This window comes from Cydia strobilella, chromosome 2, assembly GCF_947568885.1.
Source record: "Cydia strobilella chromosome 2, ilCydStro3.1, whole genome shotgun sequence".
Lineage (NCBI taxonomy): Eukaryota > Metazoa > Arthropoda > Insecta > Lepidoptera > Tortricidae > Cydia > Cydia strobilella.
In genome coordinates this window covers 550466-575182 of record NC_086042.1, presented here as the reverse complement: position 1 = coordinate 575182, position 24717 = coordinate 550466, and the positions used below count along the sequence as shown (strand labels likewise).

Genomic DNA, 24717 nt, shown 5'->3' with positions numbered 1-24717 from the left:
TTTTGTAACCCCAGTAAATTCACTGCCATCTGTCGACACACTTTAAAACTAAAAATAAATATTTATAAACATACGATAAAATGTATTTAAATATGGATAAATGATTTTTTTTATTTGCATTAATTATTTTTATGATTTTGATCCATGTTCTTTCACTGATATGCGTTAAAATTATAAATAACAAACGAAACAGTCAACGCCCTCTATACGAGTGTAGGCCAAAACTAGTGGCGCCCTCTGATCGAGAATCAAATTTTCGTGATTTTCGAGGCACGTTTTTTCCTTAGACTGTAGTAGTAGTAGTAAACTCTTTATTGTACAAATATACATATTAAAAATTACATGGTACAAATAATAAGATGTACAAAGGCGAACTGTATCCATCTATCCTGAGGGGAAAAGGTTGAGCAATTAAAATCAGCTACAGGAATTAAGCACATCAATAGAATCACAAGCGTAGACAGTGACTACTAAATTATTAGAATCTTCAGCTTGGTGAGAAACTGGATATCTTGCGGTTATTATTTGTGATATGGTTTCACTGTTTAAGTTAACTTTTTGCAACATTTAACATTATTTTTTATTTCATGTTTAAAATATATTTGAGCCATTTTTTTAAATAAATATGATATGGCTGAATAACTTAGTTCGTAACCTAAAATATCAAGAAAAAAAATATATGACAGCTCCGACGTCGCCATTTTATCTCTTATAAAATTTCACATTAATTGTTGATTGATTTGTTTTCCAGGGCATATTTATGCAATTACTGCCTTGCCAGTTGTTGTAGTGCTCTGAAGAAGTTCAGTCGGTGTTTTCAAGTAAATGAGGACCGTTGAAGTGGGTTCGTGACTGTGAATTAGGTTAACTTTGTGTAAAAGCATAATGAGTTCTCGGCATCGCGATAGGAGCCGTTCTCGATCTCGTGATCGCGAGCGGCACAAGGAGCGCGACCGGGAGAAGGGTCGGGACCGTGATCGGGACCGAGAGCGTGACCGGGATAAAGATCGAGACCGTGACCGCGATAGAGACCGCGGTCGGGACCGGGACAGGGACCGCCACCGCTCTAAGAGGTGAGGAGAAAGCTCAGGGCTATACATATGTTTCCAATATTTCAAGCATGGTATTTTCTGCTATGAACAATCTTGTCCTGTAATAATTTGCAAATATGAATATATAATACATTTACGTTTTAGAGACAAGGAGGATCGAGGGCGTAGCCGTGACAGGCACAAGGAAAAACGCCGAAGTCGGAGCCGGAGTCATAGCCGTGGGCGGAAGTCCAAAGATAGGTTAGTAATTATACTATGTGAGAACCGTCTCATACTTGCAAATCTTAAAATCCTCTCGGCCATTAAACAAGACAATTTTAATATATTATTTGGTGTGAAGAGTACTGTCTGTATTACATGTTATCTATGAGTATAAATATATTAGTTCCTGTCCCATTTCCAAGCTTCAGCATTTGGCATAGACTTGTGCATGCTCGTTCACTGAAAAGATTGCTCCCAACTAGTACAATCTCACAACTGTACTAGTTCGGTCTTTTAGTACAGTAGTACACAGAGAGAGTTGACTTTTAGTTTGGTCGGATCACCTTAACTGTAATTGTCACTCATCGGTCCTCGCTCCCATTCTGTTTCGTTCGCGTGTAGTGTATGTACGTACTAAGAGCAGAATCATTAGGGAATAGTTCGGTCTAGTACAGTGGAGAATATCGTGTTTTTTGATTTTAGTACATGTACTACACAAACCTATTACCATGTTTTTTACGTACAGGGATGGAACCATAGCCCTCCTGGACCAGATGGTGGGCACCACAACAAAGGCGACAGCACGCGCAGTGGCCGGCAATGGTGTAGCCAACCCTGCAGCGCATGCTGCCATCCTGGCTGCGGCAGCTGTTGCCCAGGTATGTATTGTTAATGATAGCTGTGCATTTTCAATGTTAGATTAATTTGCAACTAATAATTTTGTAAAGAAAGTGACTGTGTTTATAATCGCTTTTGATCTGAAACATATATATATATTTTTTTATTTTTTTTTATATAATGTAGAATAATTTCTAGTATAATACAGCTGCAATTATAAATTTTTTTTGTAAAAAAGCTAGTCACTACGCAGTTGTAGTGTGAAAACCAGTCTAATAGTGTTGTCAAATATTGCATTTAATATTTTCAGCATAATCAAAATGAATGCCAGGTAACAAAACATGTTCAAATTTAATTTTGAATTCTCTGTGCGAGTTTGTTATACACAATTTAAAACAATAACTTATTTTTTTTAGAAGTATGTCAACTACATGGTAAGCTGTACTTGCTACTTTAAACTTTGTGTCTAATAACAAACTAATATCATCTACTATTTTCATAACTTTTAACAGTATTTCAACACTTAACTAGGTTGATAAAATTATTTAAATTGTTAATAGCCATATGCTGATTGAGCTAGCAGCCTAGTGAGGCGAATCCTCCGTCAGTCAGGACATGCCTCGCCCGAGGAAAACTAGGTGAGGCACATCCTGACTAATCGAGGATTTGCCTCGCGAGGCTGCTTGCTCAGTCAGTATGATATGTATGATACATATGATATTCTTTTCAATTCCCTATTTTGAAATGGAGTTATAGCATTTTCCTAATGCCATGAGTCTTGCACAGTCTCAAGTCAAGTGCTCCAAACTAATGTCTTTTTTCAATCTTTTCCTTAATTATGCAAACGTTTTGGTTTTCATTCTGATGACCCACTAATGTTTTATACAACTGGGATGAACACCGTAGCGTTACGTTACAAGAGAACTTTCAAAAGCTCCAACTTGTTTGCAGACATTCGTGGCGCAGCGGCGCATGGCGGCCCCCGTCCAGCCGGCAGCGGCGGCGGCGGCGGCGCTGTCTGCCGCCACCGCCATCCCGCTGCCCACCTCCGTGCAGCAGAAGCTCGAGCAGCTTCAGGCGCGCACCGAGGGCAGATACAGGGACAAGTCCCAGCCCCCGCAGGACTACCACCCTGATGATGACACCGACGACGGCCAGGGTAACTATTGCATTTAATTGGGGTATGATCTTCTCTTCTTCAGTCGGTCCCTCAATACTGAGGATCGTGACATCGTGTCCTTCTGTTGAAGACCAGGTTTCTCCATAGGGTTCTGTTCCTCGCCAAGCGCAATTGGGATATGATAATTCTATATTAATTATTAATCAGACATTTGGTTCATTATTTTAATCCTAATATAAATATAGGAAATTATATGTTGTCGATTTAACTCCTCACTTCCCACAGATGCGATATGGGGTAAGCAGAGTATCAACATTTTTTTTTAAATATAAAAGGTCATGAGGTAATTTTTGGGCTAGCAAATTTAGACGATCATATTATAGTTTTTAAAATATGACGCGGGCGTCCGCCGCGTCCGTCCTCTCCAGCGGTCGCCGAAAACTGCCGGTTCGGCTCGCCGGCTGTGCTCGACACGCGGTTTTTCTCACCCGTCGACCACGGCCTCAAAAGGTGACTAAATACACACTATCAGTAGACGCAAGACGTCGACCACCCACATAAATTAGGCGCCTCTTTTTATTGATAAATGAGTGTGTCAGATAATATTGGTGGTGTGTGTGTGTGTGTGTGTGTGTGTGTGGTGTCATGGTGTGTGACTGTGTGGTCGGGGCAGGTCCGCCGGGCGAGACGGCGGCGGAGCGGCGCGCGCGGCGGCGGCGCACGCGCTGGACGGGCGGCGCGCACGACAAGACCTTCATCCCCGGCCTGCCCACCGCGCTGCCCTCCACGCTCACCCCGCAGCAGGAGGAGCAGTATCTACGTGAGTACCGACACCGACCTACACATACTGCTACTGATTAACTAGTTACGCTGTTGTTGTCTGTACTGTTGTCGCGCTACCGGGCTGTAATCTATTTTTTACAATGCTATACTTTATTAGACATTACAGCGAAGGAGACAATGGGGTTGGCAACTGTCGAAGGTTTGCAGAGATGGCGCCATCATAGCTTGCCCTTTTTCTTTGAGATTTGGCTTAAAGGGCTGGCATCCAAGGCATTAAAAAAAACAAAAATTTGACACAATTCTAGGGATTGACGGGGCAAGCTATGCTGGCGCCATCTGCTAAACGCTTCGACCGGCCAACCCCATTGCTGGCTAACTGGTAAAGTGTATTTTTCGACGTAAATCACTTAACAAGAATAAAAAATCGCGGTTGTTGACATTGGGCTTCAGCTGGGCGTCTTAACTTTTTAATTTTTATGGCAACATTTTTAACTGACCATAAATTAATTTACTGACCGTGAAGAATTATGCACTTTCAGATTTTAAACCGGCGAAGTCAACTTTGTCAGATTTATACGATAAATTGAGAAGAATATAGCTCTGTGCGTATTGCGTGGTGGTTGAATCAAAAACAACTATCGCACTAGAAGCTAAAATAGTGAAAAATAGAATATGGGCTGAGAACATGTTTAATAAATGCAGACGATCCAGTTTTGGTTACTGGACTAGTCAGCCAAGAATTGATATTTTTGTAGCTGTCCTTAAATATGATATAAATACATGAAAATTGCATACAAAAACTGGATCACATGCTAAATTTACTTGAAATTTATTGTACATATTTGATACATTGTCTGAGTTTTGAAATACCATTATGGCTTAAATTCTATCAAATTTGAAACTCAATTTCCAACTGAAAAATGCCTTTTGATTTTACCATCATAGTATTGATAAAAATATATTCAATAAAAAATGTGCGCTTTGAGACTCGGACAATTTTATAATTGGTTTTATCTAATTTTAAATAAATTAACCAATATGACTCCCTGTTAATATTACTTTTTGATTATGATTTATCGACTATCGGTTTTTAATGTATGTTTTAGGATCACACCGATTTTTTATGATAGGGTCACATTACTCACATTTCAACCACGACATCTATTTAAATTTTATTTACAATTGGACGTATTTAGTTTAGCGAAAAGGATCCATCCTCAACCATTTATCGTTCTAATGTATTACTTTTCTTTTTGACAGAAAGTTCAAATTTAATGGACAAATTTTCTAGGTCCTTTTCCCTAAGTTACGTCCATATACACTAATCCTAATCGTTCTGCATCAAAATTACTTTCATTTCAGCAATAATATCTTACGCGTCCTAAATCCCTATAGTTTTAACTTTTAAGTCGGGTAAGTTGCGGGTGGGTGCGGGGGGTATTTTCGTGTTCTAATGCGTCGGTTGCTCGCTGCGGGCTAATCCCTTCCCTTGCAGTGCAGCTGCAGATCGAGGAGGTGTCGCGGAAACTGCGCTCGGGGGACCTCGGCATCCCGGCCAACATCGACGAGAGGTAATCACTGCGGGCTTCCCCGGCCGGCCGTGTGGCGGCAAGAGAGGTTTAACATATCTATTACTGTGTGGTTCTAAAGGCGGATTTGAGTTGTGGTTTTCACTACAAACTGTAGATTGAGCTAGATGAAGCAAGCGACTTCAGCATTGTGAAAACGTACGTAGTGTAGAAATTGATGATGCGAAACTCCGTTTTTGAACTTTGGTTGAATTTCAATTAATTATGGCACAAATAGGCGTTTGGTGGGTAAAACCATCTTATAGCGCGACTTAATAATGATCGTTGCTGCGTCTAGTTGAATATATAGTCTGTGGTATTCACCTATAGATTTTCCTAACGATAGTTTTTCATAATAAGGAAAATAACAGTCCAAATAGTTCATTCAGTTAATGCTACAATGAAATTATCATTATAAGATTTGTATTGTCTTTAAAAAGATTATACGAATAGTAGAAACGAGGTGATCATATTAGTAAATAAATCAGACTCCGTCCGCCTTCACTTGTAATATTATATAATGAGATATGAATAATTAAATTTATTAAATTCCTTACATTAATTAATGAATCAGCCGCTCTGTTTTACAGGACAGTTAGACAACGACACCCGCTATATCGTGATAAATATTTATATTCCCGATTGAATTCAAATTCACGAGTACAAGCTTCACTTACTGTGTCTCGCTGTAAAGAACAGATCACTTTTTAAAAATAACATTTAGAATCCCCATGTTTACCAATAAACCATTTTTATTTAAACTCAGACCAAAAAACAAAAATGACCCTTGTCCTTGTCTCTTGTAAGTCTCAAGGATTTTCGCCTTTATAACCGACTTTCAAACAAGAGGCTCAAACTACAAAACATTATATCAACTCAGGAAGAGATGGCGCTGTCATAAAATGTATTAACGAAATTTTATTTAAGGATGTGTGTTCCTGCACCTTCCGCCGGGCCGAACCGATGACAATTATAACATTATAATAGTTAATCTAAAGGCAACCTAATGGCTTGTCATGTTGCAGGTCCAGAACCTCGATGAATCCTAACGGTTCTTTTCAGCCACAGGAAATTAATCAATAACCTTAATCCAATTATTTTCAGGGCTAATATGAATAATGATTATATTGCAGGTTGCTAATGTATTCTTTCTCAGGGCGTTAGGGCGAGTTTAGGATAACTTAGGGCGGGGTTTGAGGTGGAATCACACTCGCGGTCCAAAAAAAAAATGCGTGTTGTCGTTGAATTGTTTCTTGATAGAATACTACCTTGATAATAGTTTTCAACATTTTTACAACCTTATGAGTAGAGTTTGGTCTGACTTTGAACCCTAAAACCTTAGTCGGCTTATTTAGACAGTCCGGTCCTAATATAGCGTGCGTTATATGGTGGTCCCTTATTATCTAATCTATCATTGCTAGTTATTGGAACAACGGTTTAATTTCATGGCAGCATTGTCGAGTTAAAGTTATTCGAATCGAAATTCAAAACGACATCAGTCGAATTAATAATTTCAGCTGATTTTTACTGTACAGATTCCTGTAGCTCAACAACGCTGCTATGAAATTAAACCATTCTTACCAATCACTAATCATTGCCTACAATGAATACATTGAATACTACACTATTCATTTTTAGTTTACCACGCATCTATCGCTCGTTTATATAGATTTATAGTTTTTTTTTAGTTTAATGACCAGACTCACGCATTGTTCACATGTGCTCATAGATTTAATAACTATATCAGGAATCAATGTTTTCAAAACAATTCACATATAAAGTACGGGTATCGGCCTTCGGCAGGCGAATGATTATACGCAACTACGTGCAAAAAAAGTGGTGAACGAACGAATGAATGAATGTGAGTTAAGTTCACTATATGTGTCGAAGTCGAGTCAAAGGTCGCACATTGTCGCTTACCATAAAGATGAGATTTGCTTGTATCTTTATACAAATAACCTGTCGAGACGTTCTTATGGCAAGCGACAATTGTCGCAATTGCTTTGCTTGGAAACGACACATATTTAAGCTATACCCTGAAGAAACTTTTTGGTCAATCTGTGATAATTCACATTAACAAATATTAAAGTAAAGCCTCCTTTCAAACACCGGTCTTCGTAATCTATGTGCACTTGTGCTCTGCGTGAGACGACGAACGTCGCTACATTCACCTGTTGCCCAGGTCGCCATCTCCTGAGCCGATCTACTCGACCGACGGCAAGCGGCTGAACACCCGCGAGTACCGCACCAGGCGCAAGCTGGAGGAGGAGAGGCACCGGCTCGTCACCAGGATGCAGACCATCAACCCGGACTTCAAGCCCCCTCCGGACTACAAGTGAGTACAACACATCAGTCCCCCGACCCTACTCGGCCGACGGCTAGCGGCTCCTGTGCCGACGCGATATCGTGACGTGGGAGTTGACCGAGTTATTTAGTAAGGTAGGTAAAACACTCGAAAATTGGAAACTTAACCACAAAGCAATAAAGCAAGACCACAGATTATATAATTGTTCTTACGAATAGATACTTATCTCTATAAGAAAACGCAAATACCTGCAGTTTTGATACCTACACAAAAATACAATAAAGTGGCCTTTAACGCGCCGTCCCCGCACCGAGCGCGCCGGCACAACGCTAGGGTTGCCGACGCTTTTTTCAAATACTTAGGTGTCTAAAGGTAGATATCTAACTATAAATGTCTCGTAAAACCATTACCTACATCTTCTAGCGCGCGGTGACTTGCGTGCGTGAGCGCGTGTGGCAACCAACTAGCTGGCTTTTGTACCGCCGGCGGAACGAGATTCGTAGGCATAGATTCGAGCTTGCGCGGAGAGTTCCATAGGCCTGGCAAGACATAAAGTTGTTTAATAACACGTAGATGTTTAATTTTGTGTGTTTCTCGCAGGCCACCAATAATCCGCGTGCACGACAAAGTGATGATCCCTCAAGAGGAGCACCCCGACATCAACTTCGTGGGGCTCCTGATCGGGCCCCGCGGCAACACGCTCAAGGCCATGGAGAAGGAGACGGGCGCCAAGATCATCATCAGGGGCAAGGGGTCCGTGAAGGAGGGCAAGGTAATATAGACCGTATGTCGTTGCAGCAAGATTTACTTCGTGGGGGCCCGGTGGCAACACACTCAAGGCCATGAAAAAAGACTGGTGCCACTTCCGACAGGTTACACGATTTTGGTTACGGCGCAATGCAGTTCGGTGGCAAATACCGTTCGAAGATAACAAGGTCACCTTTGTAGACAGCCGTGTAGGAGAGGTTTAAACGAAGCGCGGTATGCAAACCCTTACAAGTTAGACCTAATCGGGCAGTTGACACTCTTATTTATACCGGTACAAGTCAAAGTGCTAATATTCTGTGTTAATTAGGTCACAGGGCGGACACGCTATATATCAAAAATCACTTGCGTTTCTATGTGTGAACGGCACGTCTGTACACGCATCATGCGTCATTGTGTGAGTAAGCTGCTTAAAAACAGTACTGAGCGGCCGGCAAACGGCCGTCAATCTGGTGTCGCGGGGCGAGGTCATTCGAGTCGGGGCGGGGCGGGGCGTGGCCGTTCTGTATGATAATACTATTACTTATTCTGTGCCTAGGTCGGCCGCAAGGACGGACAGCCTTTGCCTGGTGAAGATGAGCCTCTGCACGCGTACATAACGGCGGCCAGCGCCGAGTGCGTCAAAAAGGCGCTCGACAAGATCAAGGAAGTCATTCGACAGGGTGTGGAGGTTAGTCATTTATAACTCTGAATTCGTTGAACGAGTTTCCATTTGTAAACTATTGCTTTTTCTAACAAGACTTGAATGTAATGTGATTATTCAGGTCCCGGAGGGGCAGAACGACCTGCGCCGCATGCAGCTGCGCGAGCTGGCGCAGCTGAACGGCACGCTGCGCGAGTCCGACGCCCCGCGCTGCGCCAACTGCTCCGCGCTCGACCACAAGACCTGGCTGTGCCCCGACAAGCCCAACGTCACCTCCGCCGTCGTGTGCTCCGCCTGCGGGGGCGCCGGACACATCGCCAGGGACTGCAGGGCCCGGCGGCCCGGACACACGCCCACCTCCATGCCTAACAAGGTGGGTGTACTACCAACTAAACACCTGGCGTGGCGGCTCCGTCCATCCGGACAAGCCCGACGTCACCTCCGCCGTCGTGTGCTCCGCCTGCGGGGGCGCCGGACACATCGCCAGGGACTGCAGGGCCCGGCGGCCCGGACACACGCCCACCTCCATGCCTAACAAGGTGGGTGTACTACCAACTAAACACCTGGCGTGGCGGCTCCGTCCATCCGGACAAGCCCGACGTCACCTCCGCCGTCGTGTGCTCCGCCTGCGGGGGCGCCGGACACATCGCCAGGGACTGCAGGGCCCGGCGGCCCGGACACACGCCCACCTCCATGCCTAACAAGGTGGGTGTACTACCAACTAAACACCTGGCGTGGCGGCTCCGTCCATCCGGACAAGCCCGACGTCACCTCCGCCGTCGTGTGCTCCGCCTGCGGGGGCGCCGGACACATCGCCAGGGACTGCAGGGCCCGGCGGCCCGGACACACGCCCACCTCCATGCCTAACAAGGTGGGTGTACTACCAACTAAACACCTGGCGTGGCGGCTCCGTCCATCCGGACAAGCCCGACGTCACCTCCGCCGTCGTGTGCTCCGCCTGCGGGGGCGCCGGACACATCGCCAGGGACTGCAGGGCCCGGCGGCCCGGACACACGCCCACCTCCATGCCTAACAAGGTGGGTGTACTACCAACTAAACACCTGGCGTGGCGGCTCCGTCCATCCGGACAAGCCCGACGTCACCTCCGCCGTCGTGTGCTCCGCCTGCGGGGGCGCCGGACACATCGCCAGGGACTGCAGGGCCCGGCGGCCCGGACACACGCCCACCTCCATGCCTAACAAGGTGGGTGTACTACCAACTAAACACCTGGCGTGGCGGCTCCGTCCATCCGGACAAGCCCGACGTCACCTCCGCCGTCGTGTGCTCCGCCTGCGGGGGCGCCGGACACATCGCCAGGGACTGCAGGGCCCGGCGGCCCGGACACACGCCCACCTCCATGCCTAACAAGGTGGGTGTACTACCAACTAAACACCTGGCGTGGCGGCTCCGTCCATCCGGACAAGCCCGACGTCACCTCCGCCGTCGTGTGCTCCGCCTGCGGGGGCGCCGGACACATCGCCAGGGACTGCAGGGCCCGGCGGCCCGGACACACGCCCACCTCCATGCCTAACAAGGTGGGTGTACTACCAACTAAACACCTGGCGTGGCGGCTCCGTCCATCCGGACAAGCCCGACGTCACCTCCGCCGTCGTGTGCTCCGCCTGCGGGGGCGCCGGACACATCGCCAGGGACTGCAGGGCCCGGCGGCCCGGACACACGCCCACCTCCATGCCTAACAAGGTGGGTGTACTACCAACTAAACACCTGGCGTGGCGGCTCCGTCCATCCGGACAAGCCCGACGTCACCTCCGCCGTCGTGTGCTCCGCCTGCGGGGGCGCCGGACACATCGCCAGGGACTGCAGGGCCCGGCGGCCCGGACACACGCCCACCTCCATGCCTAACAAGGTGGGTGTACTACCAACTAAACACCTGGCGTGGCGGCTCCGTCCATCCGGACAAGCCCGACGTCACCTCCGCCGTCGTGTGCTCCGCCTGCGGGGGCGCCGGACACATCGCCAGGGACTGCAGGGCCCGGCGGCCCGGACACACGCCCACCTCCATGCCTAACAAGGTGGGTGTACTACCAACTAAACACCTGGCGTGGCGGCTCCGTCCATCCGGACAAGCCCGACGTCACCTCCGCCGTCGTGTGCTCCGCCTGCGGGGGCGCCGGACACATCGCCAGGGACTGCAGGGCCCGGCGGCCCGGACACACGCCCACCTCCATGCCTAACAAGGTGGGTGTACTACCAACTAAACACCTGGCGTGGCGGCTCCGTCCATCCGGACAAGCCTGACGTCACCTCCGCCGTCGTGTGCTCCGCCTGCGGGGGCGCCGGACACATCGCCAGGGACTGCAGGGCCCGGCGGCCCGGACACACGCCCACCTCCATGCCTAACAAGGTGGGTGTACTACCAACTAAACACCTGGCGTGGCGGCTCCGTCCATCCGGACAAGCCCGACGTCACCTCCGCCGTCGTGTGCTCCGCCTGCGGGGGCGCCGGACACATCGCCAGGGACTGCAGGGCCCGGCGGCCCGGACACACGCCCACCTCCATGCCTAACAAGGTGGGTGTACTACCAACTAAACACCTGGCGTGGCGGCTCCGTCCATCCGGACAAGCCCGACGTCACCTCCGCCGTCGTGTGCTCCGCCTGCGGGGGCGCCGGACACATCGCCAGGGACTGCAGGGCCCGGCGGCCCGGACACACGCCCACCTCCATGCCTAACAAGGTGGGTGTACTACCAACTAAACACCTGGCGTGGCGGCTCCGTCCATCCGGACAAGCCCGACGTCACCTCCGCCGTCGTGTGCTCCGCCTGCGGGGGCGCCGGACACATCGCCAGGGACTGCAGGGCCCGGCGGCCCGGACACACGCCCACCTCCATGCCTAACAAGGTGGGTGTACTACCAACTAAACACCTGGCGTGGCGGCTCCGTCCATCCGGACAAGCCCGACGTCACCTCCGCCGTCGTGTGCTCCGCCTGCGGGGGCGCCGGACACATCGCCAGGGACTGCAGGGCCCGGCGGCCCGGACACACGCCCACCTCCATGCCTAACAAGGTGGGTGTACTACCAACTAAACACCTGGCGTGGCGGCTCCGTCCATCCGGACAAGCCCGACGTCACCTCCGCCGTCGTGTGCTCCGCCTGCGGGGGCGCCGGACACATCGCCAGGGACTGCAGGGCCCGGCGGCCCGGACACACGCCCACCTCCATGCCTAACAAGGTGGGTGTACTACCAACTAAACACCTGGCGTGGCGGCTCCGTCCATCCGGACAAGCCCGACGTCACCTCCGCCGTCGTGTGCTCCGCCTGCGGGGGCGCCGGACACATCGCCAGGGACTGCAGGGCCCGGCGGCCCGGACACACGCCCACCTCCATGCCTAACAAGGTGGGTGTACTACCAACTAAACACCTGGCGTGGCGGCTCCGTCCATCCGGACAAGCCTGACGTCACCTCCGCCGTCGTGTGCTCCGCCTGCGGGGGCGCCGGACACATCGCCAGGGACTGCAGGGCCCGGCGGCCCGGACACACGCCCACCTCCATGCCTAACAAGGTGGGTGTACTACCAACTAAACACCTGGCGTGGCGGCTCCGTCCATCCGGACAAGCCCGACGTCACCTCCGCCGTCGTGTGCTCCGCCTGCGGGGGCGCCGGACACATCGCCAGGGACTGCAGGGCCCGGCGGCCCGGACACACGCCCACCTCCATGCCTAACAAGGTGGGTGTACTACCAACTAAACACCTGGCGTGGCGGCTCCGTCCATCCGGACAAGCCCGACGTCACCTCCGCCGTCGTGTGCTCCGCCTGCGGGGGCGCCGGACACATCGCCAGGGACTGCAGGGCCCGGCGGCCCGGACACACGCCCACCTCCATGCCTAACAAGGTGGGTGTACTACCAACTAAACACCTGGCGTGGCGGCTCCGTCCATCCGGACAAGCCTGACGTCACCTCCGCCGTCGTGTGCTCCGCCTGCGGGGGCGCCGGACACATCGCCAGGGACTGCAGGGCCCGGCGGCCCGGACACACGCCCACCTCCATGCCTAACAAGGTGGGTGTACTACCAACTAAACACCTGGCGTGGCGGCTCCGTCCATCCGGACAAGCCTGACGTCACCTCCGCCGTCGTGTGCTCCGCCTGCGGGGGCGCCGGACACATCGCCAGGGACTGCAGGGCCCGGCGGCCCGGACACACGCCCACCTCCATGCCTAACAAGGTGGGTGTACTACCAACTAAACACCTGGCGTGGCGGCTCCGTCCATCCGGACAAGCCTGACGTCACCTCCGCCGTCGTGTGCTCCGCCTGCGGGGGCGCCGGACACATCGCCAGGGACTGCAGGGCCCGGCGGCCCGGACACACGCCCACCTCCATGCCTAACAAGGTGGGTGTACTACCAACTAAACACCTGGCGTGGCGGCTCCGTCCATCCGGACAAGCCCGACGTCACCTCCGCCGTCGTGTGCTCCGCCTGCGGGGGCGCCGGACACATCGCCAGGGACTGCAGGGCCCGGCGGCCCGGACACACGCCCACCTCCATGCCTAACAAGGTGGGTGTACTACCAACTAAACACCTGGCGTGGCGGCTCCGTCCATCCGGACAAGCCCGACGTCACCTCCGCCGTCGTGTGCTCCGCCTGCGGGGGCGCCGGACACATCGCCAGGGACTGCAGGGCCCGGCGGCCCGGACACACGCCCACCTCCATGCCTAACAAGGTGGGTGTACTACCAACTAAACACCTGGCGTGGCGGCTCCGTCCATCCGGACAAGCCCGACGTCACCTCCGCCGTCGTGTGCTCCGCCTGCGGGGGCGCCGGACACATCGCCAGGGACTGCAGGGCCCGGCGGCCCGGACACACGCCCACCTCCATGCCTAACAAGGTGGGTGTACTACCAACTAAACACCTGGCGTGGCGGCTCCGTCCATCCGGACAAGCCCGACGTCACCTCCGCCGTCGTGTGCTCCGCCTGCGGGGGCGCCGGACACATCGCCAGGGACTGCAGGGCCCGGCGGCCCGGACACACGCCCACCTCCATGCCTAACAAGGTGGGTGTACTACCAACTAAACACCTGGCGTGGCGGCTCCGTCCATCCGGACAAGCCCGACGTCACCTCCGCCGTCGTGTGCTCCGCCTGCGGGGGCGCCGGACACATCGCCAGGGACTGCAGGGCCCGGCGGCCCGGACACACGCCCACCTCCATGCCTAACAAGGTGGGTGTACTACCAACTAAACACCTGGCGTGGCGGCTCCGTCCATCCGGACAAGCCCGACGTCACCTCCGCCGTCGTGTGCTCCGCCTGCGGGGGCGCCGGACACATCGCCAGGGACTGCAGGGCCCGGCGGCCCGGACACACGCCCACCTCCATGCCTAACAAGGTGGGTGTACTACCAACTAAACACCTGGCGTGGCGGCTCCGTCCATCCGGACAAGCCCGACGTCACCTCCGCCGTCGTGTGCTCCGCCTGCGGGGGCGCCGGACACATCGCCAGGGACTGCAGGGCCCGGCGGCCCGGACACACGCCCACCTCCATGCCTAACAAGGTGGGTGTACTACCAACTAAACACCTGGCGTGGCGGCTCCGTCCATCCGGACAAGCCCGACGTCACCTCCGCCGTCGTGTGCTCCGCCTGCGGGGGCGCCGGACACATCGCCAGGGACTGCAGGGCCCGGCGGCCCGGACACACGCCCACCTCCATGCCTAACAAGGTGGGTGTACTACCAACTAAACACCTGGCGTGGCGGCTCCGTCCATCCGGACAAGCCCGACGTCACCTCCGCCGTCGTGTGCTCCGCCTGCGGGGGCGCCGGACACATCGCCAGGGACTGCAGGGCCCGGCGGCCCGGACACACGCCCACCTCCATGCCTAACAAGGTGGGTGTACTACCAACTAAACACCTGGCGTGGCGGCTCCGTCCATCCGGACAAGCCTGACGTCACCTCCGCCGTCGTGTGCTCCGCCTGCGGGGGCGCCGGACACATCGCCAGGGACTGCAGGGCCCGGCGGCCCGGACACACGCCCACCTCCATGCCTAACAAGGTGGGTGTACTACCAACTAAACACCTGGCGTGGCGGCTCCGTCCATCCGGACAAGCCCGACGTCACCTCCGCCGTCGTGTGCTCCGCCTGCGGGGGCGCCGGACACATCGCCAGGGACTGCAGGGCCCGGCGGCCCGGACACACGCCCACCTCCATGCCTAACAAGGTGGGTGTACTACCAACTAAACACCTGGCGTGGCGGCTCCGTCCATCCGGACAAGCCCGACGTCACCTCCGCCGTCGTGTGCTCCGCCTGCGGGGGCGCCGGACACATCGCCAGGGACTGCAGGGCCCGGCGGCCCGGACACACGCCCACCTCCATGCCTAACAAGGTGGGTGTACTACCAACTAAACACCTGGCGTGGCGGCTCCGTCCATCCGGACAAGCCCGACGTCACCTCCGCCGTCGTGTGCTCCGCCTGCGGGGGCGCCGGACACATCGCCAGGGACTGCAGGGCCCGGCGGCCCGGACACACGCCCACCTCCATGCCTAACAAGGTGGGTGTACTACCAACTAAACACCTGGCGTGGCGGCTCCGTCCATCCGGACAAGCCCGACGTCACCTCCGCCGTCGTGTGCTCCGCCTGCGGGGGCGCCGGACACATCGCCAGGGACTGCAGGGCCCGGCGGCCCGGACACACGCCCACCTCCATGCCTAACAAGGTCGGTGTACTGTCCTACCTGTACCTGTACGAGCGCCCGCCGACGCGAGTGGATGCGAGAGCGGGACGCAGCACGCGAGGCGAGAAGAGCGCGGGCGATTGGCCAGTCGACGAGTCCACTCTGACGCACGCGCACGTCGCTCAAAGACCATTTTTATATTAAAAAATATATATATATATATGTTATAGACATTCTTACACAAATTGGCTAAGTCTTACTGTAAGCTCAAGAAGGCTTGTGTTGTGGGTAACGATATATATAATACTTATACAAATACTCAAATACATAGAAAACATCCATGGCTCAGGAACTAATATCTGTTGTTCATTACACAAATAAATGCCCTTACCGGGATTCGAACCCAAGACCATCGGCTTCACAGGCAGGGTCACTACCCACTAGGCCAGACCGGTCGTCATCATATTTACGTAACTAATTCAAATTGTGAATCTAGTTATAAAGTCTGTAAAGTATTGCTGGAGTTCTAATTGTCCGCTTGGACAATAGTGGCGACCGTGACAGGACACGAACCTGCAATCTTTGGATACGACTACCGACTAAACACGTGGCGGCTCCGTCGGCGGTGGGGTGTTCCGCCTGGGGAGGCCCCTGCACATGTAAAATTCTTTGTTATTAGTACTAATCAATTACTGTTTTTCCATTTCCAGGCTAAGATCGACGAAGAGTACATGTCTCTGATGGCGGAATTGGGCGAGGCCCCGCCCCCCGGCAGCAACAACACCGGAGGGGGAGGGGGAGGGGGTGGAGGCAACAACGCTCGACGTTTCGGCGGCGGCCTGTTCCAGCACGCGCCGCCCGCGCGCGCGCTCATGGCTCCGCCGCCCCAAGGTACGATTTGGCACCAAATGATACGATGAAAAGCATATGTGAAAAATCTTTCCCGGGAACAGTTTTTTTCAGTGTGTTGACTTCGCAAAACCCCGGAGCCGGCGCCTTATTGACTATTTTTAACCGACTTCAAGATTTCAAAGGAGGAGGTTCTCAATTCGGTTGTATGTTTTTTTTTTGTTTTTTGTTTTTTTTTTTTTTTTTTAATGTTTGTTACTCCATAACTCCGTCATTTCTGGACCGATTTTGAAAATTCTTTTTTTTATTGTAAGTATATACATACAGATTGGTCCCGTTTTTGTCAAAAAGCAGTTCTGATGATGGGATCCATGAGGAATCGAGGGAACTCCTCAAATGTTAAAGGCATACATATAGTGATTTTAGTATTTTCATCAACAAATCAAGCACTTACATTTAAAAAAGTGACATTTGATGAAGTGGAACTGCTGATGATGATCAGAACGGAACTCTTCAATGACGCATAGTTCACGTTTGGCGATTTGTCCTCTTCGTTATGTTTGTTAAGCAAGTTAGGTTTTCAAGAAACATTTTTGTCAAGCTCGAGTTCTGATGATGGGATCCATGAGGAATCGAGGGAACTCCTCAAATATGAAAGGCATACATATAGTGATTTTTGTATTTTTATAAACAAATCCAGCACTTCCATTTTAAAAAGTGACATTTGATGAAGTGGAACTGCTGATGATGATCAGAACGGAACTCTTCAATGACGCATAGTTCACGTTTGGCGATTTGTCCTCTTCGTTATGTTTGTTAAGCAAGTTAGGTTTTCAAGAAACATTTTTGTCAAGCTCGAGTTCTGATCATGGGATCCATGAGGAATCGAGGGAACTCCTCAAATGTGAAAGGCATACATATAGCGATTTTTGTATTTATATCAACAAATCCAGCATTTCCATTTTAAAAAGTGACATTTGATGAAGTGGAACTGCTGATGATGATCAGAATGGAACTCTTTAATGACGCATAGTTTACGTTTGGCGATTTGTCCACTTCTTTATGTTTGTTAAGCAACTTAAGTTTTTAAGACATATTTTTGTCAAGCTCGAGTTCTGATGATGAGACCCACGAGGAACCGAGGGAACTCCTCAAATGTGAAAGGCATACATATAGTGATTTTTGTATTTTCATCAACAAATCCAGCATTTACATTTAAAAAAGTGACATTTGATGAAGTGGAACTGCTGATGATGATCAGAATGGAACTCTTCAATGACACATAGTTCACGTTTGGCGATTTGTTCTCTTCTTCCTTATGGACCCAAACCCAAACTTGGACCCGGACTCGGACCCGGACCCGGGTCTGAACATGGACCCCAACTCGGACCCGTACCCGGACCGAACTGACCCAAATCTGGACCCGGACAGCCGGACACGGACCCGGACTCGGATCCGGACCCAGACCCGGACCCGGAAATGCTACTAGAAAAGTGGGTTTGGTGGGTGGGTGTGTTTTGAACTGCGATTCTCACAGAACAGAACTGCTATCAGAAAAGTAGGTTAGGTTAGAGCTATGACCCTTACAGAAACGAAATGCTACCAGAAAAGTAGGTTAGGTTAGAACTGCGACCCTTACAAAAACGAAATGCTACTAGAAAAGTGGGTCGGTTTACCTCCTTTTCTACATAATTAGGCAAAAGATGCTGTCTTTTTCATTTCATTGTCTGGAATCTAAGAATGCTTTCAGCGGCATCCCCCATTGAAGTCGGTTTTTTTTTCTTAAAAATTATTTATTTTATTTTTATTTTAATAATGTTGTTCCGGCAGGCAACATCCCCACGTCGCTGCCGCCGCCGCCCACCGCCTACCCGCCGCCGCCGCCGCCGCCGCACGCCGCGCCGTGGCTCGGTCAGTGGTTTGCTGAAACATTTGGAATCTATTTATTGATTTTAAACTTTATTACAAAATAGTAATTTATGCAACTGATACATAATGAGAGGCCTTAAAACACAAGCGTGGTTTTATGAAACGAGCATTAGCGAGTTTTATAATAAAATCACGTGTTTTAAGGCCTAATTATCTACACGTGCATACACTACTTTATCGACACACATATCATAAGTACTCTAAGATGGGTTCAGAAACCGTAGGGAAATGACCTGCATTGCTACTAGTGCTACTTGTAAAATACCTATAGACTCGATATTAAAATAATGCAATAAAAAATAAATTTGAACAAATACAGAAACAAACTACTCATATTTTCAACTAAAAAGTAAATTACAAACAACTTTTCATAATTCTACTTTCGTAACAGCAAAAACCCAACAAACAAATGACACAGTAATGGCGGCAATTCGATCCTCCGTCAAGACAAATGTTTTTTTTTTAATTATAGACAAACGAACGAAGAATGGAGACTATATAAAGGAGCCAAATCTCTATGTATGAAAAAGTGTCCATCAAAAAACAGTAATTAGGCGGCGCCACCATACACCGAAATACTACCAAAAACAGCCTACGTAATTTGGTCGGGTTATTTGTTGGTTCATGTTATACTCATGTCCCAGAGCCTAACTAGCGCCACCGGAGAGATTAGGAACTATTATTTAAAGCTGAAAGCGGTCACTTTTGCAACAATTCTGCCATAAGAGATGGGCATCCTTTCTATACCATCCATAGAACGAAGTCCCTATTCTCATGTCATTCTCGAGATCAAATGTCGTGCGGTTTATATTAATAAAACATACTGAATTGACGTTTCGTATCGATAACTGTTTTAATATCTATGGATACTAGAACAGAGACCCAATTGAGTTTCGACAGCTGTTCCAAATTTAAACTCATAACTTACAAAAATCTATAATGTAATAACATTAAAGCACCGATTTTACCTACTACCACAGATAAGAAAGTTCTCATAGTAAAACTGGTTGTAATAATGCTGGTCATTTCCTACGGTTTCTGAACACATTTTAGAGCACTAACGATATGTGCGTAGATAAAAATAAGCAACACAATTTAAATATCCAATAATAATTAAAAATAGAAAATATAAAATTAAATTAAGATTAAATCATTATTGTTATATTCTGACATGTCATAAAAAGCATTCGTAGTCAACTATTTTTTTTACTGAGTATAGAATGTCAGGTAATTTTCAATATTAAGAATGATTGTCGGGTAGTTACTAGTTAGTATGGCAGTATGTAACGGTAGTGTGATGTGCATTGTGCAGGCGTGGCCAACAACCAGCCGCCGCCGCCCGGCCTGCCGCCCGCCTTCCCGCCGCCGCCGCCGCCGCACCACCAGCACCACCAGCACCACCAACACCACCACCACCACCAGGTACGACACCATTCATTATAAAATGTGTCATTTTCAAGCAAAAGGTACCACATTGTCGCTTGCCATAAAGACGCTCGGACGGGTTATTCGTATAAAGGTACTAGCAAATTTCGTTCTTATGGTAAGCGACAATGTGGTACCTTTTGCTTGAAAACGTCACAAATGTTCACTATGTACCGTCAACTGGGGTGAATAGGGACTAAATTTCAAATGTGATTTATGTGACAATTTCTTAAAATATACCCACACAAATTGTACCATTCGATTGAAATTAGTAGTAGATTTTGTATGATATACTTTGTGTAGATATTTAAAAAAAAAATATCAGGTAAATTACAGTTTAAGTTGTGTCTCTATTCACCCCGGTTGACGGTACCTAGTACCTACCGAGTTGACAACTATTATCGACTTGCAGATTTTTAAAACTTATCACTGAATAATAAATAAATTCATATTTAAACAAGAATGCGCCTTTGACGTCGAGTTACAGAATAATGGCGTTACTCATAAACGTTCGTCAAATCTGACAAACCGTGGATAATCGTTGGTCTCTATCCATCATATGAACATTTCTGTTTGTTAGAAAGAGACACAATTTAATAGAAATTTGTTGACTGTGAAAAGTGGTTACTAAGTTTTATGAATAAGGGGGTAAATGTTTAATATTACTTACTATTTTAAGTATACTTAGTGTTCTATCTATCATTTTTTTATCCAATGTGTTTTGCTTAATGCGAGAGTGAGACGCAATGACATTGGACAGGTAGCATACCACCCTTACACACATTTTTCTTTCATTATGATATTCTTGCTTTACAGAATTATTATAATTTAGATTATTCTTTCTAAAGGTAACCATTTTCATACTGATTGTTATGATATAAAAAAAAACACATGAATTATAAACATGTATAGGGACCGTGCGCGTTGGAGGGTCTGCCATCTTGTGGCCTGAATCGGAACCATAAACATGTACATAACATGTACATTGACACTTCACGCTAAAGCAAGTGCTGCCATCTTGTGGGCTACTTTGGAAGCATAAACTACACATTTACGCCTCGCGCCAAAAATCTGACGTCTCCTGTGCTGCCCCCTACAGTTTATGCACGCTCCCTATACATGTATTCAAAATATTATCATTTTGAACCTGATATCATTTCTGCCCTGCTTACCCTTTACTTGCATGAAAAAATCGTTTAAATAAATAATTTATTTAAAGAGAACCATTTCTGCATATGTTAGAACGGCAGATTTTTCGTCCTATAGAAGAGTTTATTTAAATAACTTTAATTACAATAAGGCCTTTTTAATAGTTGATGAGTTTTTGTCCGCAGGGAGACAAGATGGGCCCCGGTCCGGGTCCGGGTCCGGGACACATGCAGCACATGGCTCCGCCGCCGCCACCGCCTGGTAATTATCATCTTGCCTTTATTTACATACCGTCAACCGGGCTGAATAGGGATAGCTGGGGTGAATAGGGACAAAACATAAAATGTATGATTCGATTGAATATAATAATAGATTTTGTATTATACAATAGGGTATTTGACTACTAGTCAAATCAATTTCTTTTTTCGAACTATCAAAACCTCAAAACTATTTTGCTACTATGGAATTTATATGAAACACTAACATGTGACGTCACAATCAAACTACGTAGGTCTTAATAGTTTTATGCGGGTTTTAAAATAAAAATTGTGTCTAAAAATAACTGCTGTCTACGTTTCTCTATTAATCTTCTGGTGATTTATTTCATGCATGGTGTAAAATAATTTATTTTAAATACAGACAAATACCCTATTTGTGTCGGTAGTTATTAAGAAATAGTAGAGTAAATTACATTTTAGGTTATGTCCCTATTAACCCCGATTGACGGTATACGGTTTATTAATTATTTGGAAACATTATTTGAGAGCTATCCCTACATTTAGTCATGTTGCATTTATGTCTGTTATTGAATAAGTTTTTATACATTAGATTTACTAAATCTCTATTTTTTTTTAATGTATGTTATTATATTTATTATGAGAATCATAATATTGGCCTTTTCGATTTTATTGTGTTTTAAACCATATATCTATCACAAACTAGAAGTATTTTTTTTGTATTTAACATTATAGATAAATACATGCAAACTAGTGTTAACACAATAATTGTATTATGCTAAGTTTAGCTTCGTAAAGCTCAATGTTCACTCCGTTTTACTCTAATTAGAATCTTTCATAAACGTAATAAAGTAGCATTTAAATAAATTAAATTAAATTTCTTTGTGTCATTGCTTTTAAAAACATGCTAAATACATCCCAATTTATTAAACAACAAGGTTCAAATTTAAAAAAGGGAGATTTTGTAACGTAAGGTTATTATTATTTTTAATCTCAAGATACAATTTGTGTCGGTAGTTTCTAAGAAATGATTAGGTAAAAGTTATTCCCGGTTTTTATTCCTATTCCTATAAAGTATTGAAATTTGTAATGCTTCTCTCTTTTAGGTATGATGGGCATCCCCCCGCCGGGCATGGGGGGCCCCCCGCCGGGCGCGGGCGGGGCGGGTCGCCCCCCGCCGGGCTGGCGCGGGGGCGGGGGAGGGGGCGGGTCGGGGGCTGGCGCGGGGTCGGGGTCGGGGGGCGGCTACAACCCGCCGCCGTGGGGCGCGCCGCCGCCCTTCCTCGCACCGCCGCCGCCGCCGCCGCCCGCCACCCACGACTAGCCTCCCCACATCACATCCCTCCCTACACCACCGGTGTTGTCCACTTGACAACCTACTTGCTAACATTCGGATGCACTAAACCGTCTGTCTCCGTTAAAACGATTGCAAAATTTTACTCTATAGAATGTTTCATAGTTCACAGCTGAGTGACGTTGATCACTCTGTCAATTGTACGTTGTGCACCCGGCCCTAAATCTGGCGACTATTGAAGACATCTAGCACCCTAATTAGTTTTTTTTTACTAGCGTCTCTTCAATTTCCAAGTTGGGACTAAATGACATGTTATACGATATATGATAACACTTATCACGATAGATATAACGGTATTTTAAATCCCAAACTTAACAATTAGTATTTTTTTTACTAGCGTCTCTTCAATTTCCAAGTTGGGAATAAATGACATGTTATACGATATATGATAACACTTATCACGATAGATATAACGGTATTTTAAATCTCAAACTTAACAATTCGTTTTTTTTTTACTAGCGTCTCTTCAATTTCCAAGTTGGGAATAAATGACATGTTATAAGATATATGATAACACTTATCACGATAGATATAACGGTATTTTAAATCCCAAACTTAACAATTAGTATTTTTTTTACTAGCGTCTCTTCAATTTCCAAGTTGGGAATAAATGACATGTTATACGATATATGATAACACTTATCACGATAGATATAACGGTATTTTAAATCCCAAACTTAACAACTAATTTTTTTTACTAGCGTCTCTTCAATTTCCAAGTTGGGAATAAATGACATGTTATACGATATATGATAACACTTATCACGATAGATATAACGGTATTTTTAATACCAAACTTAACAATTCGTTTTTTTTTACTAGCGTCTCTTCAATTTCCAAGTTGGGAATAAATGACATGTTATACGATATATGATAACACTTATCACTATAGATATAACGGTATTTTAAATCCCAAACTTAACAAGGAATTCTAAATTAAAATCTAAACGTAACGAGCTATTCAAATTGCTTAAACGCAATAAAAAAAATACTAAAAACTTACTAAATTACTTAAATATAGCAATACGGGCCCGTCCAGTGTAGTACGCCGCTAGACCCACCTTTAGGATAAGTCTATGTTCATTCGCATATTAGTTTTCAATAGGAATTATGTTTACTAACATATTGAACTTAGATTTTATGTTTTCATATTTGTAATTTGTGCATATCTTGCAACTTTATACTATAGTATTATAGTAATTGCTTGGTAATAAGTGTTTCTTGCAATGGCGTATTATAAAAACTAACTTCACTCATCATGATAACCGCATACGTTTGCTGTAAATAGATACGGACTGTGAAATAGTTATTTTCGATACAAGTGCGGAAAAACGGAAATTCGAAACGAGTGGCGATAAATTAAAACACGACCGCAGGGAGTGTTTTAAATCGACACGAGTTGCGAATTACCTATTCGCACGTGTATCGAACAACGTTTTTACAGTACATATGGCCCTTTAAACTTTCGAAATATGCACAAAAAGTGCACTTCACGCACTATTGCGAGAAAGTAGCACCATATGTACTGTAATAGTTATTTTCGATACAAGTGCGGAAAAGAGGAAATTCGAAACGAGTGGCGATAAATTAAAACACGACCGCAGGGAGTGTTTTAAATCGACACGAGTTGCGAATTACCTATTCGCACGTGTATCGAACAACGTTTTACAGTACATATGGCCCTTTAAACTTTCGAAATATGCACAAAAAGTGCACTTTACGCACTAGTGCGAGAAAGTAGCATCATATGTACTGTAAAAAATGTTTTGGTTAGGTGATGTCGCCTTGTTGGTCCGCCGCTAGAAAAACTGACTCTGGATGCCAAGAAGGCCTATTGTCATGTGTAGTAGTGCCCTCAGCGTCGCTGAAATGTTAATGACGTAGCGTTCAAAGGACTAAAAATGTTAACTGAACTTGAGTAGCTAATGGTTTTGCCGATATACTTACTAAAATGAGATGATAAAACGATTGAACAGTCTCTATAAGACTTACTTGGAAGTGACAAAGTGAGGCATGCCTCTATAAATGTAGTGGCACTTCGATACTGTTGTCACCACGAATTAATAAACTAGTGGATGTGA

At 47.6% G+C, this 24717-nt stretch overlaps 1 protein-coding gene and 1 long non-coding RNA gene across 2 annotated transcripts; both read left to right on the top strand.

Moving 5' to 3' along the window:
• Positions 1 to 719: 719 nt before the first annotated feature.
• On the top strand, positions 720 to 23370 carry LOC134749075 (splicing factor 1-like). Its single transcript, XM_063683984.1, has 18 exons — positions 720 to 1073; positions 1197 to 1292; positions 1780 to 1912; positions 2182 to 2202; positions 2288 to 2305; positions 2823 to 3030; positions 3665 to 3811; positions 5270 to 5345; positions 7525 to 7677; positions 8248 to 8419; positions 8951 to 9082; positions 9177 to 9428; positions 16405 to 16585; positions 18374 to 18454; positions 19785 to 19894; positions 21232 to 21307; positions 22389 to 22567; positions 23338 to 23370. The coding sequence occupies exons 1-18, from the start codon at positions 886 to 888 to the stop codon at positions 23368 to 23370; spliced, it is 2256 nt and encodes a 751-aa protein (XP_063540054.1). The 5' UTR covers positions 720 to 885.
• LOC134755395 (uncharacterized) lies at positions 5354 to 6103 on the top strand. The gene is made up of 2 exons (XR_010129034.1): positions 5354 to 5634; positions 5806 to 6103. It is a non-coding gene; the product is annotated as an uncharacterized LOC134755395 (long non-coding RNA).
• Positions 23371 to 24717: the final 1347 nt, after the last annotated feature.

Excerpts from the sequence above, each read along its gene's own strand:
- LOC134749075 (XM_063683984.1), top strand. The coding sequence starts at position 886 with ATGAGTTCTCGGCATCGCGATAGGAGCCGTTCTCGATCTCGTGATCGC. Across the intron at positions 3,812-5,269 it reads GCAGGAGGAGCAGTATCTAC|TGCAGCTGCAGATCGAGGAG; the intron begins GTGAGTACCGAC and ends CTTCCCTTGCAG. Across the intron at positions 8,420-8,950 it reads GGTCCGTGAAGGAGGGCAAG|GTCGGCCGCAAGGACGGACA; the intron begins GTAATATAGACC and ends TTCTGTGCCTAG.